Source organism: Cervus canadensis, chromosome 7 (assembly GCF_019320065.1).
Source record: "Cervus canadensis isolate Bull #8, Minnesota chromosome 7, ASM1932006v1, whole genome shotgun sequence".
Classification (NCBI taxonomy): domain Eukaryota; kingdom Metazoa; phylum Chordata; class Mammalia; order Artiodactyla; family Cervidae; genus Cervus; species Cervus canadensis.
Window position 1 is genome coordinate 40449521 of NC_057392.1, and position 22553 is coordinate 40472073.

The 22553-nt window shown below is 39.2% G+C and overlaps 1 protein-coding gene and 1 long non-coding RNA gene across 5 annotated transcripts in view; one reads left to right on the plus strand and one right to left on the minus strand.

Moving 5' to 3' along the window:
• IGSF11 (immunoglobulin superfamily member 11) overlaps positions 1 to 22553 on the minus strand; it is a 147278-nt gene that overhangs the window by 9037 nt on the left and 115688 nt on the right. For all 4 annotated transcript variants that reach the window (XM_043474970.1, XM_043474968.1, XM_043474969.1 and 1 more), the window contains exons 2-4: positions 8319 to 8482; positions 6145 to 6352; positions 3452 to 3607 (exon numbers count right to left, since the gene is read on the minus strand). In XM_043474970.1, the coding sequence (XP_043330905.1) occupies positions 3452 to 3607; positions 6145 to 6352; positions 8319 to 8482 (528 nt within the window). The remainder of the gene's footprint in view (positions 1 to 3451; positions 3608 to 6144; positions 6353 to 8318; positions 8483 to 22553) is intronic.
• On the plus strand, positions 2419 to 11835 carry LOC122445574. Its single transcript, XR_006270560.1, has 3 exons — positions 2419 to 3296; positions 7726 to 7730; positions 11824 to 11835. It is a non-coding gene; the product is annotated as an uncharacterized LOC122445574 (long non-coding RNA).

Genomic DNA, 22553 nt, shown 5'->3' on the forward strand with positions numbered 1-22553 from the left:
AGTGATGCTTTCTAAGGCCCACTTGACTTCACATTCCAGGATGTCTGGCTCTAGGTGAGTGATCACACCATTGTGATTTATCTGGGTCATGCAGATCTTTTTTGTACAGTTCTTCTGTGTATTTTCGCCATCTCTTCTTAATATCTTCTGCTTCTGTTAGGTCCATACCATTTCTGTCCTTTATCGAACCCATCTTTGCATGAAATGTTCCCTTGGTATCTCTGATTTTCCTGAAGAGATCTCTAGTCTTTCCCATTCTGTTGTTTTCCTCTTTTTCTTTGCATTGATCGCTGAGGAAGGCTTTCTAATCTCTCCTGGCTCTTCTTTGGAACTCTGCATTCAAATGGGAATATCTTTCCTTTTCTTCTTTGCTTTTCGCTTCTCTTCTTTTCACAGCTATTTGTAAGGCCTCCTCAGACAACCATTTTGCCTTTTTGCATTTCTTTTCCATGGGGATGGTCTTGATCCCTGTCTCCTGTACAATGTCACGAACCTCCATCCATAGCCAATTAACAAAGTTGTGATAGTTTCAGGGGAACAGCAACGTGACTCAGCCATACATATACATGTATCCATTCTCCCCCAAACTCCCCTCCTATACAGGCTGCCACATAATATTAAGCAGAGTTCCCTGTGCTATACAGTAGGTCCTTGATGGTTATCCATTTTACATACAGCTGTGTGTACCCGCCCATCCCACACTCCCTAACTATCCCTTCCCCCATTCTTCCTCGCCCCTGCCTAGCAACCACTAAGTTTGTTCTCTGACTCCTCAGTCTCTTTCAGTCTAGGACAGTTGCCTGTGTCCTCATTCCCTGCTGGGTATTTCCTCGTGACTGGACTCAGGTGATGCGCTTTGACAGAAACACTGAAGCAGCGATGCTGTGTCCTCAGTGTGTAAGACATGAGGCACACAACAGCAGTTTGTCACAACACTGGTTGTGTGGTTACAGTGGTGTCCACCAGGCCTCTCTACTATTTACTCTTCGTGATTAGTAAGTTACTAATTTACTCTTTGTGATTAGTAAGTTATTTGTGGGGAAATACTTTGGAACTAGTAAACATGTTTCTCATCAAACGACAGCTCCTATTTTGACATTAGGGATGATTTTCTAACTGTCATTCCTTCTACCAACACTGGTAGCCATTCTAATGTAAGAAAAGGCTCTCCTTTCTCCCCCATTTATTTATGTCTATCAGCAGGGATTCAGGGATTCTCATTGTGTTCAGTGGATTACATTATTATTTCAATGTTCACACTGTCCCAGATTTGTCCCAGAAGGAGCTCCTTCAAGCTAGCTCCTATACAAGGACAATTCTAATCCCCACATATTATGCTCTGTCACTACTCAGGCTTCTGGGGTGCCCTCTTCTGGTGGCAGTTATTCTTTTCTCAGGAATGCATACTGAATTTATATTAAGCAAATGTATACAGATTAGTAAAATAAATCTTCTAAAAGAATTCTAAGTTATTTTGAGATTATATGCTATTTTGTCTATTGTATTAATGCAGATATTAAGAGGTAAATTTAATTAAAAATCAGACTCATTTAATGTGTATTATTATAATAGACAAAGTTATCCAAAGTTAAGTCTGACAACCAATCCAGAGTTGGAATTACAAGACACATGCTGTCATCTTTGGCATTAATGTTCACTTTTACACCTCAAGTAACAAAGAATATGCAAGTTGCAAAGAAGATATCAAGAAATTTGACTAATATCTATTTATTCAGAAACAAGTAGGTATGGAAGGCTCTTTCTACAGATACTCACAGGTTACATACAACCATTTTTAAACTTTATTTGCAATTCCAAACTCAGACCAATATTTCAAAGAAATGTTATAAATCATAGAATCTTAATGCTGATACAGAAGAGTTGGAGATGATACTGCTAAATCCCTTTATTTTACAAAAAGACAACACACACACAAAAAGGATAACACAGGCCCAAAGAGGTGAACTGTCATAGAAATAGTTACTGGACAATCTAGAACTTGAATATAGTTTTCAGGATTTAAAGATAAGAGCTATTCTAAACATGCCACTTACAACATTAAGATTAATAAATCAGGCCACAAAAGAAAAAAAAAAAAAAAGCTATTTAGCCTCACTGTATGGTTAAAACATCTAGCAATAAACAATCAGTAAGGAACAACAGCATTGTAGTAATCATAATTAGAATAACCCAGAAGTTATTATGGTGAAAAATTGGTTTTTAAAATAATACTGGGATAGGTTAATTAAAAAGTGATGGGAAGATCCATTAATAATTTCTGTGGGGATTCTTAAAGGAAACTGAAACGCTCTTAAGAGGCTGGTGATCCTGGTTCTTTCATGTCCAACTTCACCATAGAACTTAGGACTTTCCTTCCCATGACAAGTATACACCATTAATATGATTCAAACTTATCAAGCATAACTAAGGTTGTTTGGGACCTCTCCATTAATTGCCAGCTCCTTAAGATCTGTAAATCTTCCCTGAGAATGCTAGAAGAGATATGATCTGTATTAGAGATGATGTAACACACAAGATAGCAAAAATGTATCTCCTTGAAATAGAATTATATATATAATTGTAGAATTTCCCTCATTTCATACATTTTCCTCAGTTTTCAAGGATGTTTCCTTTAATATCAAATCTAAGCAGTTGGATTTATATGCAGTAAGCCCTCAATGATACTCATGCCTCCTCCATCTTTACCTGTCTGCTGTGATTAACTCCTTAATCTCCCATGATCTGAGGCCTTTTCCTGATCTCTTTCCCATCTTCCTCCTCTCATTAGACTTGAGGCTGAAAAGGATGATTAACCGTCTCATAACTATGTGGATGTTTCTCATACTAACACAGGCAATTGTTTCTTAAGTAGAAAGTAGATTCTCAGTTACAAACTTCAAGGATTATTTTACAGTTAGCAATTCAAAGAAACTACCGATTAGCTATTTTAAATCTTCACTACAAAGAAACAGAATTTCCATATATAGTTACCACTGGATAAGATACATTTCATAAAGTCAGCAATGAGAAGATGAAAGAAAATAGTTTTATTCTCTTTAGAGCTGAAAACACAAAACAATCCTGAGAGCTTTTCAGCAGTTACAAATACAGTGTGTTCTTTGGATGTCAGGGCGATCTGGTTGCCACATCTGTCACCCCATTGATCGCCAGGGTTGATTCGGCTGATCTGGCTGGCTAGGCGGGTGTCCCCTTCCTCCCTCACGGCTCCATGTGCGTCCCTCCCGAAGCTGCGCGCTCTGTCGAAGAGGACGACCATCCCCGATAGAGGAGGACCGGTCTTCAGTCAAGGGTATATGAGTAGCTGTGCTCCCCTGCTAGAACCTCCAAACAAGCTCTCAAAATCTATTAAAGTTAATTACTTTGTGAATCACCTGTGAAATGAAATTTTCCATGATAATGAATCAAATGGACAAAGCAACACCATACATACCCTGAGTCGCTGTTGGAGGTAGTTTGAGGGTATTGTCTAACTTCTCCCAAAGGTAAGTTGGTCGAGGAATGCCTTCCTCTGAGCTACAGAGCAGGATGACATCGCTGCCGATATCCTGTGACCCTTGGATTTGGCAGTGTGGGGCAGAAGGGGGAACTGTAACAGGAAGAGTAAGTAACAGAGGATACATTTACCATGAGCCAGAGGATGACAGAAGACACATCAACATTCAGCACACTGGAACCTCAGAGGGCACTGTTGGGGAGCACATACCAGAAGACCTCCTCGTGAGCAAAGCCAGTGAATGGTGTGTACTGTTCACAGGACTTGGTCACGAGTGCAGGGCCGACAGCTTCAGCTGGCAGGGAGCAAGTATGTAAAAAGGGCAACAGCTTCTGACTACATTTTCAAGATACCTTATGGTTTTAGTTTAACTTGTTTTTTTCCTCCAAAGATCTGTACTCATATTATTTTTAAAATCCTCTGTCAACCTATTGCTTTTAAAAGCATTACCGAATTCACACAAGTTCACAGCGGCATTATTCACAATAGCTAAAAGGTGGAAATAACCCAAGTGTCTATAGATGGATGGATGAACAAAATATAGTATGGACATACAATGGAGTATTATTTAGCCTTGGTAAGTAAGGAAATTCTGACACAGGCTACAACATGGAGGTAGCCAGAGAATATCATGTTAAGTGAAAAAATTCAGTTATAAAAAGACAAATAATGTATGACTCCACTTATATGCGGTCCCTAGGGTACTCAAATTCACAGAAAAAGAAAACAGAACAGTGATTTCCAGCAGCTGAGGGGACACAAAAATGTCATTTAATGGGTGGAGTTTTATCTTTGCAAGTTGAAGAAAGTTCTGGAGATTAGTCCAAACACCACTGAATTGCTCACTTAAAAACTGGCTAAGATGGTAAATTTTTGTTATATTTTACCATAATTAAAATTTTTTAATTAATTATGAAAGAGCCCATTTGTAAAGAAGATATTTCAAGGAACAGTACCCACTTACCCTGCCAGCTACTCTTTGCTAAAACCACCTTAACATTGGTCTTAACTCTACTTAAGAACACAGTTAACTCTACTAACAAAACCAGACACACTAACTTTATACCAACTTCTATTCTCTAGTAGGGGGAGTTAGAATGAGGTTCAAGTATATCTACTACTTGATAGTAACACATGGACATTTTATTATCATTAAGAAAGATAAGGACACAAAGGATGTGAAACACAAACTTTTCCAAGAAAGAACACTAAAGGAAGGAGGTGGTAGTTTATAGTAAAAAACACTGGTATCCCCAAGTGACTCAACAGTGGAAGGGAAAAGCGGGAGCATGTGCCAAGGAATCCTGGAGTCGATTCTGAGACCTGAGTAGGATGGAGGACAGTCCAGAGCATCAGCCTTCTCTAAGTACTTCTCAGTCTCCCCAAAAGAGCTCAATGTAGCCACTTCTACCACAAACATCCATTTATGAGGCAGCACTTTATCTCAGAAGCAGCAGAACTGAGAAACAAAACATGTTTAGGATGAAGTTAATTTAGCATGAGATAAATTAAGTCTACCTGCTTGGTTTAATGGAAAGAATACTGGTTTGAGCAAAGAGATCTACATTGTAATCTGAGCTTTACTGTCATTCAAAGTCTACACAACCTTGATATTGGTGGCTGTTGGTGGTTTAGTTAATAAGTCGTGTTCAACTCTTGCAACTCCATGGACCACCATGCTCCTCTGTTCATGGGATTTACCAAACAAGAATACTGGAGTGAGTAGCCATGTCCTTCTCCAGGGGATCTTCCCGACCCAAGGATCAAACCCGGGTCTCCTGTGTTGCAGGCAGATTCCTTACCAACTGAGCCACCAGGGAAGCCCACATAACCTTGGAAAAGGCTCTGAATCTATTTGGTCTCAGTATTAAGACTGAGTTGATCATATAATTTATCATCCAAACAATGATAGTTTTGAAAGTAAAAGGAGGTATTATTAAAATTCTGCCAGAACAAGAGTTAAAGCTTAGAAGAGTCGTGGGCCTATTTAGCATCACATAAATAGTAAGTAGTAGCAAATTTATTCTCATGTGTGCGAAGCTCCCTGCTCCCTACACATTATCAAACATCCATGATTTAATTTGCATCCAACAATGTCTTATCCTATAAAAGCTTGGGCTTCCCAGGTAGCACTAATGGTAAAGAACCCTCCTGCCAATGCAGGAGATAAAACAGACATGGGTTCAATCCCTGGGTTGGGAATATCAAATGGAGGAGGGCATGGCAACCAACTCCAGTATTCTTGCCTGAAGAATCCAATGGGTAGAGGAGCCTGGTGCTACAGTCCACAGGGCTGCAAAGAGTAGGACATGACTGAAGTGACTGGGCACACACATAAAAGCTTAGGAAAAGTGAGGGGCTACTTTTGATGGTATTTTTACTGTCTTTCTCCACCTTCAGGAAAAGTCATTTAAGAAGTAAGCTTTTGAGAACCACCTGAAATGGAGTAATGGGTGCAGAGACTATATGAAGAAGCACAGAGAAGCAGAGTCCAGATATGGCTACAAGGAGAGAGGACAGGAAAAAGACACAAGCAGTCAGAGTGTGCAGAAGAAACGGCAGAAGTAAATGTGCCTGGAAGTAAATTTGTAAGTAAAGCCAGAGTACCTGGAACATGCCCTGTCACTCACCCAAAACTGTGAGACCAGTGACCCCAATATTCCTGCCACCTCTATCTGGAAGGTTGTTAACCAAACACTGGTAGGTGCCTGTATCTGACAGCTGAGTGTTGTTAATGAAGATGGAGACATTGGTGGCTGGCATGGTGCCTGTAAATCCTACCCGACCATGGAATCGGGGGGCACCATCAAACATCTGTCCACCTTGATAGAGAATGACCTGCAAAGGAAAGCAAAAGAAATCATTTGGCCAATGCATCTCCTTCTAGACACATAACAGGAACTATACAGTAAAGAGCAGACTATACCAAACATTGGAAAATTTTATTTCTAATCTTAGAGTTGTCACCAACTTTTTACCATAGCACCTATTTGTAGGTATCCAGGGGTTTTAAATTCCTACATACCAAACTGGAACAACACTGTATCTTTAGCTAACTCATCAGAATATATAAAGTGCATTTTATGATACCTTACTTTTGGTCCATAAATATTTTTACCAGTTCAAAAAATTAATTTCAAAATAAAAAGTTAAACTAGCACTGACATTCTCATGCTTACTAGGTCACAAAATGATAAGATCAAGTTATAGACTGGATATAAATGAATGTCAAAAAAGGGAAGAAGAGTTACAATCCATGACTGCTTTTCTTACGTCAATTTATTTATTAAAGCCAACTATTCTGGTGATTGCAGCCATGAAATTAAAAGATGCTTACTCCTTGGAAGGAAAGTCACGACCAACCTAGATAGCATATTAAAAAGCAGAGACATTACTTTGCCAACAAAGGTCCGTCTGGTCAAGGCTATGGTTTTTCCAGTGGTCATGTATGGATGTGAGAGTTGGCCTGTGAGGAAAGCTGAGCACCGAAGAATTGATGCTTTTGAACTGTGGTGTTAGAAAAGACTCTTGAGAGTCCCTTGGACTGCAAGGAGAGCCAACCAGTCCATCCTGAAGGAGATCAGTCCCAGGTGTTCATTGGAAGGACTGATGCTGAAGCTGAAACTCCAGTACTTTGGCCACCTGATGCAAAGAACTGACTCATTGGAAAAGACCCTGATGCTGGGATGGATTGGGGGCAGGAGGAGAAGAGGACGACAGAGGATGAGATGGCTGGATGGCATCACCGACTGGGCATGAGTTTGAGTAAACGCTGGGAGTTGGTGATGGACAGGGAGGCCTGGCATCCTGCAATTCATGGGGTCACAAAGAGTTGGACACGACTGAGTGACTGAACTGAACTGAACTGAATTCATGAGAGAGGACTCAGAATGAAGTTGCAAAAAGCTCTTTAGGCTGACAGTGAGGTACCTGGTTTTATCCAAGCTTTACCTGTAAATATTTGGGTGTAGTCAAGTCTTTCCTTGCCTCTATCATTGACTCCTCAAATGATGAGGTTGAACAAAATGATCTCAGTCTAATTATAAAAGGCCCATGGACTAAAGAACTAGAAGAAGTTACTGTCAAACACATCTATTTAAATTTCTTATCAGAAAACTTGGCTTATCAAATATTTTTAGGCAGTAAAAATTCTACTGAAGCAGAAAAACTTCATAACAGAAATAAGTTAACTTTGGGAAGGAAAGGTATAGTCATGGTCACGAGTCACTAATTTTCTGAGCATTATTTTCTGTAATGGGTATCACATGTAATGGGGTCTTTTACCTATAACTGATATAGCTTATGAGGTAGTAGCTTCTATTTGAACATCTTGGAAGATGACTAGTGTGCCTGGCTTTATTTTAAAATACTTCTGCAATTAACCAAATAAATCAAGTACTATTAATACTATCTAAAGTTACTTCCTTAATACTATTATCACTACCTTTAAAAAGTACTTGCTCATCCACCTATGTCAGTGCCAGTCCCTTCCTGTCAAAATATACCTTTCTTTTACTGTCTCAGTATTTCCTATCAACAATGTCTTCTGATAAGATTCCAGATTCCTACATATTCCTCAGAAGGATCCTCTTGACATGTCTTAATTTTTTTTAAAGTCTTTCACAAAGAGGATAGCTTCTTTTGATAGTTGGCTAACAATGTAGGAATAGGACTTAAAACAGCACAGGCATACTGAAAGTATCACCTTATTCTAGAAATCAAATATGTATTCAAGACACTTTCCTACCCACCTCTTATAAAAAGATTAAAATCTCAGTGGCAGCACAGGATGGAACAGAAGTACCTGCTCAGGCTGGTTTGCATTGGAGAGAGGAATGACCATCCAAATGACATTGAGGTTAATGAGGGCGGCGCTGGTGGTGAAAGTACAGGGCAGGACTGCTGTCTGACCCCGGGCAACTTGAACACTCCCAGGGCTCTCAGAGACTTCCAGGGAAGCTGCAACACCTAGAGAAGAAGGAACAGGAGGTCATGTAATAGACCAAATCCCTTCAGAGAAAGCTTGTGTTTTATATTATCAGTAATGTAGACAGACTGCCACGACAGTACTTATTAAACATCTACTGACCATTCACTAAGTCAAAGTAATAAAAATTGGTCATCCCTTTACTTTTAAAAACCATAAATAAAAATTTTAGAGGCTACTGATTTATTTTATAAGACACTATCTTATATTTGCCAGATTCGAATACAAACTGGGAGAAATTAACCGAAAGCATTTGAGCAAAGTTTTAATGGTGATGAGGGATGAGACATAGACTGAAAATATTTTAAAGCATCATTGCACAACACTGTAAATTCACAAAATATGTCCAGGATCTATACCCTGAAAACTATAAAATTCAATGAAAGAAATTTTAAAAAGACTAAATAAAAGGACAGATATGCAACCCTCATGAGTTGGAAGATTTAGTATTGTTAGACACCAATCCTACCCTAACTGGTCTACAGATAGAGAGTAAAACCAATAAAAATTGAAGCAGACTTCCTGTGGATACTAATTATAAAACACATGAAAAGGCAAAGAACTAGAACAGCCAAAAGAATACCAAAAAAGAAGAATAAATTTGGAAAAGTTACACTATCTGATTTCAAAATTTGCTATAAATTGGCCATAGCAATCAAGACAGTGCAGTACTGGCATAAGAACAGATTCCCAGACAAATGGCACAGGATTGACAGTTCTGAAATAAACCCTGTATTTATGATCAAATGCTTTCAACAGAGGCAGAAGACAATTAAATGGGGAAAAATAGTCTTTTCAACAAATCATACTGGAACAGTTCAATATTAATATGCAAAAAGTTTAACTCAGACCTTACGTCACCACATACACAAAAATCAGTTCAAAAATATATCATAAACCTGAATGAAAGCATTAAAGCTATAAAACTTCTAGATATAAATATAGGAGAAAATTTTTGTGGCCTTGGGTTAGTCAAAGAGGTCTTAGATGTGTCACCAGGACCATAAATCGTAAAAGAAAACAATAATCTAGACTTCATTAAAATTTTTTGAAAGTTTGTACTTCAAAAGGTTTAATTAAGAAGATAAAAAATCAAAGTATAGACTGAGAAACATATCTGTAAACTACACCCCTGACAAAGGATTTGTCTATAGAATATAAATAATTATTACAGCTCAACAGTAAGACAGCCTAATATTAAAATGGGCAAAAATCTAAGTAAGTATTTTAACAAAGGTAATCAGTAAACACATGGAAAGATGCTCACTAGGAAACGGCAAACTGAAACCATAATAAGGCTATCACACAGCCACTGGAACGGCTATAATCCAGACAATATGAAGCACTGATGAGGGTATAGAGAAACTGGAATCCTCCTCATTTACTGCTACTGGGAATGTAAAATGGTACAATAACTTCAGAAAATAGTTTCAGTTCCTTAAAAAAATTTAACATAGACATGGAGTAAACTTACCATACAACCCAGAAATTTCATTCCTAGGAATCTACGGAAGTAGATTGAAAATGAAAATATATGTCCATGCAAAGACTATGAACGCTTATAACAGCATTATTGATCTCATACTTGTGAATGGGAAAAATATAAATATCCATTAGCTGATGAATAAACAAAATGTTGCATATCCATACAATGAAATACTATGCATAAATAAAAAGCAACAAGCTACTGATACATGTTACAACATGGATGAGCCTCTCAAAAAAATTTTGCTAAGTAAAAGGACCCCAGATTCAAAAGCCTCAGTTCAGTTCAGTTCAGTCGCTCAATAGTGTCCAACTCTTTATACACACTGTACTATTCCACTAATATGAAAAGTTCAGAAAAGGCAAATCTATAGTGAGAAGAGGCAAATCAGTGGCTTGGCTGCACGGACTAGAGAGAAAGGAAAAGAGACTGATGCAAATAGGTTCAACGGAACTTTCCAGGGCAATGGAAAACTAAAACTGATTTATTCTGATAGCTGTGTAACCCTACAAGTCTACTAAAAATAACTTAATTTTATATTTTAAATGGGTGAGTTCTTTGTAGTATAAATTATACCCCAGTATCGTTATTAAAATTAAAAAAAAGAAAACAGTAACTTACCAGAGCTAACTCCTGGCAAGTCAAAATCAACTGTTATCTCTTCTGAAAAGAATGCCTGCCCCCTGGGACTGTAGAACAGTATGGGAATAACAGGAGGTTAAGTGAGAGGAATCCAACAAAGAAGTTATTCTAACTATGAAAAATACATTATGTCCATGGCAGTATCTCAAACTGTTTTATTTTGAAGTGATATTATCTCAGTTCTCCCCAAAAAGTAACAAAATAACATACTTCTATGATTACAATTAGTATAAAAAATAAATGTTCATAGCACCTTTATTCTATAAAACTTCCTGTTCATTACATATAGTCTGATGAAACTCTGGGGAGTTAAATTTGCAGGATAAAATGTTTCATAAAATGAGCCATCTGTGGTAGAATATAAAGCACTTGATAACATCAGGAAAAGTTTTTAAGTTAAATAACTTTAGGGAAAGTCTCTCAATTTTAAAAAGGAAAATTGAAAGAACCTAAGAGGCAAACAGCAAAGGTCATTTGATCACAGAATAGGCAATGGCAGGAAAAAGCCACCTCCTGGGTAGAAATAGGTAAAGGGAGGGTATTTGTTCCAATGATTATTATAAATGTAGTGGAGATGTTTTCAAAAGTAAATGTGGGTGCTTCCCTGGCGGCTCAGCGGTAAAGAATTGGTTTGCCAATACAGAAGACACAAGTTCAATCCCTAGTCCAAGAAGATACCTCATGCCACAGAGCAACAAAGCTCATGCATCACAACTACTGAGCATGTGCTCTAGAGCCTGAGAGCTGTAACTACTCAGCCCACATGCCCTAAAGCCCATGCTCCACAAGAGAAACCGCTGCCATGAGAAGTCCACACACCACAACTAGAGAGCAGCCTCCACTCACCACAACTAGAGAAAAGCCTGTGCAGCAATGAAGAACCAGCAAAGCCAAAAATAGATAAATAAATAAAATAAAATAAAATTTTTAAAGTAACTGTGGACAGCAAACTGGCACAAAACCTCCATCACTTCATTCTTCAGATATCACTCCAAAGAAGCAGCACAGGGGATGTGCCCCATCCCCTTTAACTGTACAGGATAACATACACCCTCAACCCTCAAATCACTAACTTCAAGCTGAAGTTACACAATCTTTGACACAAATGAGAAAAAGGGGGGGAGGCAGTGAAAGGTAAAGAATGAAAGACAGAGCTGTAGGTGGGAAAACTACCAAAATATGGCAGGATTCCAGTAGAGGAAGAGGAGACTGGCAGGACCAGGGTTGGGGATGAGAGGCAGGAGCAGGACTGCTGGCAGACGGCAGACTCCGGGGTGGCAGCAGCTGTGCAAGACTGACTTCATTTACCTCCCGTCTTTTAATTTTTTTTGTTTTTTTAGTTGAATTTTTTTTTAGTATAGTTGAATTATAATGCTGTATACTTCTCATTTTTACATAAGGTTAACAATGAAATCTCAGGCACTGAGATAACTACAGAAGAAATATTCTATATAAGCTGCTTTCAAAACTCGTAAAAGCATAGATTTGAAGCTGGATAAGGCCTAGTTTGAAATCTGACTCTTTCATCTGCTTTGCTGTGGGGCCTCAAATAAGTCAGTTATTCTCTGATTACATCGCTTATTTGTAAAATAAGGCTAATACTTTCATCATCAGAAGAATGTAATGAAGGCGGTATCTGATGCTGATGGCTGATGATGACCGCTCCCTCAGTCACTACTTTAGCTGACAACACACATAGCAAGTCCACATTGCTGTTAATCAGTCACTAATTTGTGTCCAACTCTTTTTGACCCCATGGACTGCAGCACGCCAGGCTCCCAGGTCCTTTACTATCTCCCAGAGTTTGTTCAAACCCATATCCATTGAATCAGTGATGTCATCCAACCATCTCATCATCTGTCGCCCCCTTCTCCTCCTGCCCTCAATCGTTTTCAGTATCAGGTTCTTCTATAATGAGTCAGCTCTTTGCATCAGGTGGCCAAAGTACTGGAGCTTCAACTTCAGCATCAGTCCTTCCAATGACTATTCAATTAAGCACTAAAGTGAAGAAGAACTAAAGAGCCTCTTGATGAAAGTTAAAGGGGAGAGTGGAAAAGTTGGCTTAAAGCTCAACATTCAGAAAACTAACATCATGGCATCCGGTCCCATCACTTCATGGCAAAGAGATAGGGAAACAGTGGGAACAGTGACTGACTTTATTTTGGGGGGCTCCAAATTCACTGCAGATGGTGATTGCAGCCATGAAATTAAAAGATACTTGCTCCTTGGAAGGAAAGTTATGATCAACTTGGACAGCATATTAAAAAGCAGAGATATTACTTTGTCAACAAAGGTCCATCTAGTCAAGGCTATGGTTTTTCCAGTAGTCATGTATGGATTTGAGAGTTGGACTATAAAGAAAGCTGAGCACCAAAGACTTGATGCTTTTGAACTGTGGTGTTGGAGAAGACTCTTGAGAGTCCCTTGGACTGCAAGGAGATCCAACCAGTCCATCCTAAAGGAGATCAGTCCTGGGTGTTCATTGGAAGGACTGATGTTGAAGCTGAAACTCCAATACTTTGGCCACCTGATGCGAAGAGCTGACTCGTTTGAAAAGACCCTGATGCTGGGAGAGATTGAGGACAGGAGGAGAAGGGGACGACAGAGGATGAAATGGGTGATGGCATCACCGACTCAATGGACATGAGTTTGGGTAAACTCCGGGAGTTGGTGACGGACAGGGAGGCCTGGTGCACTGCGGTTCATGGGATCGCAAACAGTCGGACACGACTGAGTGACTGAACTGGAACTGGATATATAAACATACACATGTGCATACACATACACACACTCTCTCTCTCATTTAATACCATAAAGTATTTTATGGCTTCCCAGGTAGCTCAACTGGTAAACAATCCTCCTGCAACGTGGGAGACCTGGGTTTGATCCCTGGATTGGGAAGATCCCCTGGAGATCTTATATATTTTATAGCTTATATATAAGATATTGAGGCCCAGAGAGAATAACAACCAGTTCTAAGTCACATAGTTCAGGGTCACATCAGTTCAGTTCAGTTCAGTCGCTCAGTCGTGTCCAACTCTTTGCGACCCCATGAATCACAGCACGCCAGGCCTCCCTGTCCATCACCAACTCCCGGAGTTTACTCAAACTCAAGTTCATCGAGTCGGTGATGCCATCCAGCCATCTCATCCTCTGTCGTCCCCTTCTCCTCCTGCCCCCAATCCCTCCCAGCATCAGGGTCTTTTCCAATGAGTCAACTCTTCGCATGAGGTGGCCAAAGTATTGGAGTTTCAGTTTTAGCATCAGTCCTTCCAGTGAACACCCAGGGTCACATAGAAAGTAGTAAACCTTGGATTCAAATCCAGACATTTTATCTACAGAGAATGTATACTTAACTACCATACTTAATTAATTAACCACCACATAGCACATAGAGATCAGTCCATAAATGTTTATTATTATTATCACTACTCTATTACAGAATCACAAAACTTTAAATTAGTATGGATTTTTGCATAAAGTCATCAGATGAAAACTCCCTCATCTGCTTCCAAACCTACAAGTCAGCTTCGATCTGCCTAGTCCTCTTTTTCCTCTCTCCTCTTAAAGAAGCTCATCTAAGGCGAACCCCGCCCCCTCATCTGAGCATAATTTATATTCCATCCTCCTGGCCCTCTCAGTAACCTTATCACAGACTGTTCCCTCTCATGTAATCTCAACCTCCCCCTTCTACACTTAAGACTTTCTGACAGCATTTAAACATACTCAAGTATTTCCACTTAGTGCAAAACTCCTCCCTCCCTCCAGCCCATAGTTTCCTCCAGGAGCTGCCCTCTCTCTGATACCTCACCATTGATCTGTTTGAAAGAGTGGCCTATACCCACTCTCTCCAGACTCTTCTACCATTCAGTCTTTAATCCACTCTGGCCACCATGACTTCTTAACAACAGTTCTCCCTAGGTTTCCCAGAGATCTCCTGATGGCTCCAAAACTCTTGAATTCATTCTTGGACCCTCAGGAGCATCTAACAGTAATGACTATTGCCCTCTCCTTGAAACACAGTTTTCCTGTAGCTTCGGTGATACAATTTATCTCTGGTTTTCTTTCCATATCTGAATACTTCTCATATCTCCAAGTAGCTATCTCAAAGGTACCTCAAGTCAACTTGTCCAAGATCAAATTCTTGATCTTCATCTCTATGCCTGCATCCCCTATATACCTATCTGCTCCTTTCTAGAGTTCCCTGTGCTAGCAAAGGGCTCAACTAGCAATCAAGTTGGACAAGTCAGAAGTTTATAAATCTTCATTGATTATTTCTATTCTCTTACCATCACCCAAACCCAATCCATGATCAAATCTGATCCATTTTACCAATTAAATTTCTCTTGACTTCTTCAGTCAGAGCCTTTGCTCTGTCTTCTGCTTTTCCTCTGATTTGCTCTGTTCCACACTCAATGCTTTACTTAATAACCTCCTACTCATTCTTCCTATCAACTCAAGTGTTATCTTCTAACAGAAAAGCCTTTCCTAGCCCCTCAGGGAAAGATCAGGGTCTTGTAAAGCAGTGTTCTTTCATTTTGAACATATTCAACTTGTAATCATACTTTGATCAGTGTAATTACTTAAGATAATTTCATTAGAATACTGTGAGGTACACGAATAACTCCAATACAGTAAGCCCACCATAAAAACTCAACAAGTCAATTTGCACATGAAAATACTATGGTCCAAAGAGATAGTCTTGCCAAAGGTCTTAAAACTAGGACCTATTTCTTCTGACTTTTGATGGAGTATATTTTCTACCATTTCAAACTCTTCCCCAGACCATATCTCCAAAGCAAATGATATTATCACTCGTAGTATGATTAAGGTGATGGGGCACTTCTTTACCAAGAAGACCAAAACTGAACAATTAAAAACTCAATTTATTTGTAAACATTAATGTATCTTCTCTGCTGTCAGCCTCACATACAGAACTTAACATAAACAGTCTGTTATGTTTCTGAGCTATCAGAATTCTCTATGAACAGAATTTGGCAAGTCATACAACACCCTAAAATGTCAGATATAAGATACAAGATATCAAAACAAATTTTAAGACTGACTGTACTGAAGGATTTGCACAAAGATGGCTGAAACCTGACAATGTAACTTTTAGGACTACACAGAGAATAAATTGCTGAGGTGTGAATGTCAGTAAAGAGACTTTGTGGAGAGGTGTGGTGTGCAGTCAGTCCATTCCGCTCCTACCCAGCAAAAGGGCCTACTTTCCCTGAATCTGTCACGGCAAAGGACATCTGAGTGGATGAGAAGTGAACACACGTAAAAGCTGGTTCAGGGTTGCCTTAGATTCTGTCTGAAAGGGCTATCTAATGAGACTACTCACAGAAGGAAGCTGGAGGCTGACCTCTGGACTACTGGGTGGATCACTAGCATTCTGAGAACTACACATATATATCTGTATATAAATTGAGATTTTCTTGCTTTATTTTTAAACTCAGAGTGATCAGAAAAAAATGTGTAACCTGCTTAAATTTTCATCTAGGAAAAAAAAAAGTGGATCTTGAATAAATTTAAACAGACTCTTGGAAAACAAAAAGTTGCTTTGTGATTGTGTCTCAAGATTCCTATTTAACATACTGAATAAAAATGAAAATTTCTTCAAAAGAGTAAAGAAGGAAGGAAATGAGTGTGTTTCAAGATTTAAATAACTAATTTTTTTCTATTTTATTTTTTTTTAATGAAATACTTTCTTTTAGAGTGTACTTCCATGTTTGAGACTCTAGGCAAGAATTTAAACTTTAATGTTAAATAACTGAATTAAAAATTCATTTAAAATATCTTACAATTTGCAATGTTTACATGTAAAATGCATAATTTAAGAGTTGAATTGGCAGCATTTTGCAGACTTGAATCTTTTCTTAGTACTTTTGCCCAAGAAAAATTAAGTCAACTCATGAATTCTGAATGACTCTTAGCAATTAAACAAGAAAGACATAAAGCACATGGCCCTGTTTCCTCCCAAGAGTTGAAACCATAAATATCAGTTGTCTATACTCTTTCTTTAAACCTCTATTTCCCAAGATTTAAAACAGAAAGATTCACTTTTTTTTTTTCAGACTAAGAGGTACATGTTAGAGGGAAAAAAAGCTGGCAGCAAAGAATCCTTAGGAATCTGAAGAAGGATCATCCACACTACACAGCCAAGAGAACAAAGGAATTTGACAGTGATGGGCTGGACTCAAAGGACACAAGGCCTCCCCTACAACTCCATGAAAGCCAGAACACTCGAAGTTCAGAAGCAGCATTGGCACAGCATTCCAACTGAGATGTTGAAATAGTGTTTGCCAATGTCTACAGAGCATGTTTTCCTATTTCAGGATGAGCCCAACTCCCAGAACACTGCTCTGGGAATATGGTTAGCAAAGCATCAAAGGATCTTATGGTACTTGGGGAGACCTATGCTGTCCTTTCACCCAAAATGTTAGTATCAGTTAGTGACAGTTACCTGTCACATAATGTGTATTGGCTTATGTGATTCCCACATGATTTAAGTGTTATTTCATGGATATAAAAGTTATAAAATTCACTTAGTTTTTTCAAATTCAGTTTTTTAGTTCCATCAAACTGAAATAAATTTCAAAAAAATGAAAATTTTATGCTATACTCATTTCCCAGAAGAAATTATGGAATAACACAAGTCTCTAACATTGTAGGGATTTTTAAAGAAATCATTTTCTCTTCATATTTCAAGCAATTTTTAATCAGATGAAATAATCTATCTTTACAACTATTATTATTATATAATGTTAAAGTGAAAGTCTAACTCGCTCAGTCGTGTCCAATTCTTTGCAACCCTATACACTGTAATCCACCAGGTTCCTCTGTCCACGGAATTCTCTAGGCAAGAATACTGGAGTGGGTTGCCATTTCCTACTCCAGGGGATCTTCCTGACCCAAGGCTTGAACCCAGGTCTCCTGCACTGTAAGGAGATTCTTTACATCTGAGCCACCAGATGTTCATTACATAATATTAACTGCAATCTTAACTAGAAAACAATGTGTTAACTGACATTAAATTAGGTGTTGGCCATTAACACAGCACTAAACTAAATGAAGAGTAAATATTTGGTTAATTTGATCAATGTAGATGGCTCTATTATGCACAGGTCATCAACATTAATCAATTTATAGGACCACTGCCAAGTCTCTACTTCATTTTATGCCATATTAAACAATATGCATACTTGATTGTTGGTATACCAAGGCAGGCTACCATGAAAGTACACATCTTCATCTTCTGACTGTATACATGTCCCATGGTATTACAGTGTTATAATTCCATGATATTACGGTATCTCTTTAAAGGTCACAGCAGTGCCTTCTCACTGACTTCCCCTTAACAACAACAAGCATTCCTCAAGAAACATGCCAAGGGCAAACAGCATGCCAGGGAACCCAAACAGTGAAACTATTTCCTTAGAGCAGGCCCAGAGATGAGACAGAGGTCCAGAGGGAGGCCAAGGCCTTGTACTGAATCAATGCTCATACTCTACATTAACTTGCATGCCCCTCTGTGACTTCACAAGCAATCAAAAGTATACACACATGCCTATTTGGCCCCTTCATGACATGGCATATCTATTACATGGGTGACTTCTACTCAGCGATAATTCCTAGAACGTGATGTGACCTTACAGGAATCTTCTACAGCAAGTCTCTCACTTCAATCACCCTCTTCTGATTTTACACCTGGCTTAGGGCACAGATGTCCTACTCCATTTAGGAATTCCCTTACAAGACTGACTACAGACTAGCAAGGTTAGATATGATTTACACAGATATTCTGTTCAGCTTATATTATATGACCCACTCAGCATTTTTAAGTACCTTCAATTACAACTAAATAATATAAAACTCTAGATTACCAACTTATCTTTAAAAACTGTAGGTGTTAGTAATATTGGGCCTCTATTTCTCATGGCACTTGATTAGTCCTGCCTTTTCAGACAAATTATGAGTTCGCCCCATTCCCATAGTCCCCACCACTCCCTGCTGTTTACAATATGGTCCACTTTACCCAGTCAGGATACCCGCCTATCTGCTATGAATATCTGGGTTTGTAAATCCTTTTGTAAAACTGAGTAATGTGATTAAAATGATATGTATAAAGAAGCAAGCCACAAAGATAGACCCGGTTTTGCAATGTTATGATGAACGTGATAATATGATTGCTACTACAGTCATGGCATCTGGTCCCATCACTTCATGGGAAATAGATAGGGAAACAGTGGAAACAGTGTCATACTTTATTTTTGGGGGCTCCAAAATCACTGCAGATGGTGATTGCAGCCATGAAATTAAAAGACGCTTACTCCTTGGAAGGAAAGTTATGACCAACCTAGATAGCACATTAAAAAGCAGAGACATTACTTTGCCAACAAAGGTCTGTCTAGTCAAGGCTATGGTTTTTCCACTGGTCATGTATGGATGTGAGAGTTGGACTATGAAGAAAGCTGAGTGCCGAAGAATTCATGCTTTTGGACTGTGTTCAAAAGAAGAACTCTTGAGAGTCCCTTGGACTGCAAGGAGATCCAACCAGTCCATCCTGAAGGAGATCAGTCCCGGGTGCTCATTGGAAGGACTGATGCTGAAGTTGAAACTCCAATACTTTGGCCACCTCATGCAAAGAGTTGACTCATTGGAAAAGACCCTGATGCTGGGAGGGATTGGGGGCAGGAGGAGAAGGGGACGACAGAGGATAGATGGCTGGATGGCATCACCAACTCGATGGACACAAATTTGAGTAGGCTCCAGGAGTTGGTGATGGACAGGGAACCCTGGCGTGCTGCAGTCCTTGGGGTCACAAAGAGTTGGACACGACTGAGCAACTGAACTAACTGACCAAACACTACCAATGAACTTAACTGAGATTTTTTTAGGACATACTACCCAACATCATGAAATACATAGTATTTCAAGTGCACATGTAACATTCACCAAGACAGGTCATATTCTGAGCTATAAAATAAACTTTAACAAACATAAAATAATTAAAAATCACACAAAGAATATGAAATAAATTAGAACACAATAACAGAAAGAAATCCAGAAAATCATCAAATGTTTATAAAAATCCACTTCTAAATAATTCATGGGTCAAAGGTCAAATTTCAAGAAAAATCAGAAAATTTTTTGAATTGCATAAAATTTAAAACACAAAATATAAAATTTTATGGGAGGCAACGAAGCACTATTTTGAGGAAAATTCAGTTCAGTTGAGTCGTTCAGCCATGTCCGACTCTGTGACCTCATGAATCGCAGCACGCCAGGCCTCCTGTCCACCACCAACTCCTGGAGTTTACCCAAATTCATGTCCATCGAGTCGGTGATGTCATCCAGCCATGTCATCCTCTGTCGTCTCCTTCTCCTCCTGCCCCCAATCCCTCCCAGCATCAGGGTCTTTTCCAATGAGTTAACTCTTTGCATGAGGTGGCCAAAGTACTGGAGTTTCTGCTTCAGCATCAGTCCTTCCAATGAGCACCCGGGACTGATCTCCTTCAGGATGGACTGGTTGGCTCTCCTTGCAGTCCAAGGGACTCTCAAGAGTCTTCTCCAACACCACAGTTCAAAAGCATCAATTCTTTGGCGCTCAGCTTTCTTCACAGTCCAACTCTCACATCCATACATGACCACTAGAAAAACCATAGCCTTGACTAGACAGACCTTTGTTGGCAAAGCAATGTCTCTGCTTTTTAACATGTTATCTAGGTTGGTCATAACTTTCCTTCCAAGGAGTAAGCGTCTTTTAATTTCATGGCTGCAATCACCATCTGCAGTGATTTTGGAGCCCCCCCAAATAAAGTATGACACTGTTTCCACTGTCTCCCCATCTATTTGCCATGAAGTGATGGGACCAGATGCCATGATCTTAGTTTTCTGAATGTTAAGCTTTAAGCCAACCTTTTCGCTTTCCTCTTTCATGTTCATCAAGAGGCTCTTTAGTTCTTCTTCACTTTCTGCCATAACGGTGGTGTCATCTGCATATCTGACGTTATTGATATTTCTCCCGGCAATCTTGATTCCAGCTTGTGCTTCTTCCATCCCAGCATTTCTCATGACGCACTCTGCATATAAGTTAAATAAGCAGGGTGACAATATACAACCTTGACGTACTCCTTTCCCAATTTGGATCCAGTCTGTTGTTCTATGTCCAGTTCTATCTGTTGCTTCCTGACCTGCATACAGATTTCTCAAGAGACAGGTCAGGTGGTCTGGTAGTCCCATCTCTTTCAGAATTTTACACAGCTTATTGTGATCCACACAAAGGCTTTGGCGTAGTCAATAAAGCAGAAATAGATAGATGTTTTTTCTGGAACTCTCTTGCTTTTTCGATGATCCAGCAGATGTTGGCAATTTGATCTCTGGTTCCTCTGCCTTTTCTAAACCAGCTTGAACATCTGGAAGTTCATGGTTCATGTATTGCTGAAGCCTGGCTTGGAGAATTTTGACCATTACTTTACTAGCATGTGAGATGAGTGCACTTGTGTGGTAGTTTGAGAATTCTTTGGCATTGCCATTGTTAGGGAATGGAATGAAAACTGACCTTTTCCAGTCCTGTGGCCACTGCTGAGTTTTCCAAATTTCCTGGCATATTGAGTGCAGCACTTTCACAGCATCATCTTTCACGATTTGAAACAGCTCAACTGGAATTCCATCACATCCACTAGCTTTGTTCATAGTGATGCTTTTTAAGGCCCACTTGACTTCACATTCCAGCATGTCTGGCTCTAGGTGAGTGATCACACCATTGTAACCGAGAGCGCCAGGCTGCAATGGCGCAGGAGCGGCCGAGAGGAGCTACCCCACATCCAAGGTCAGGGGCAGCAGCTGAGAGGAGCTACTCCATGTCTGAGGTCACAGGAAAATTAATAGCATCTAAATGCTCATAGTATAAAAGAAGAAAGGTTTATAATCAACAATCTTAGCACCTACCTTAAGAAATGAACAAAAATCAGAAGCAAGTCAAAAGAAGAAAAGTATAAAATAATATAGAATTCAGAGCCTCCCTGGTGGCTCAGTGATAAAGAATGCCTCTGCCAATACAGGAGACAGAGGTTTGATCCCTGGTCCAGGAAGATCCCACATGGCATGGAGCAACTAAGCTTGTGCACCACAGTTATGGAGCCTGTGCTCTAGGGCCCAGGAGCTGCACCTATTGAGCCCATGTGCTGTCACTGCTGAGGCCCACACACCCTGGAGCACATGCTCTGTAATGAGAGAAGCCACCACAATGAGAAGCCACGTACTGCAACAGAGTAGCCCCCACTCTCTGCAACTACAGAAAAGCCACGCACAGTGACAAAGAACCAGCACAGCCAAAAATAAATAATTAATAGAATTATTATTTTTTAAAGATAATATGAAATTTTAAAAATGAAGACAGGAAAATTATTAATGAATTAAATCACTAAAATCACCAGCTGGTTCTCTGAGAAGTCAATAATTGATGAATCTTTAGCCAAACTGATTAAGAGAAGATATAAATTACCATTATGAAAGAAGGGACGTAGTTACAGATCCTAGAGACACTGAAAGAATAACAAAGGGATATTACAAATAACTTTGTGCTAATATATATTTGGAAATACAGATGAAATGAACAAATCCCTTGAAAGACAGAAACTACCAAAGCTCTCTATAAAACATATAACCTGACTAGCCCTATGTTCATTTAAAACAATGAGTTAATTTGCATTTAAGAATCCACTGACCAAGATAATACCAGGTCCAAATGGCTTCAATTGTGAACTCTGTCAAATGATTAATGAAAAAATAATGCCAATTCTATATATAAATTCTTCCAGAATAAAAAGGGAACACTCCCCAACTCATTTCATGAGGCTGAAACTACCCTGATACCAAAATCCAACAAAGACAATATATGCTAAGAAAATTACAGA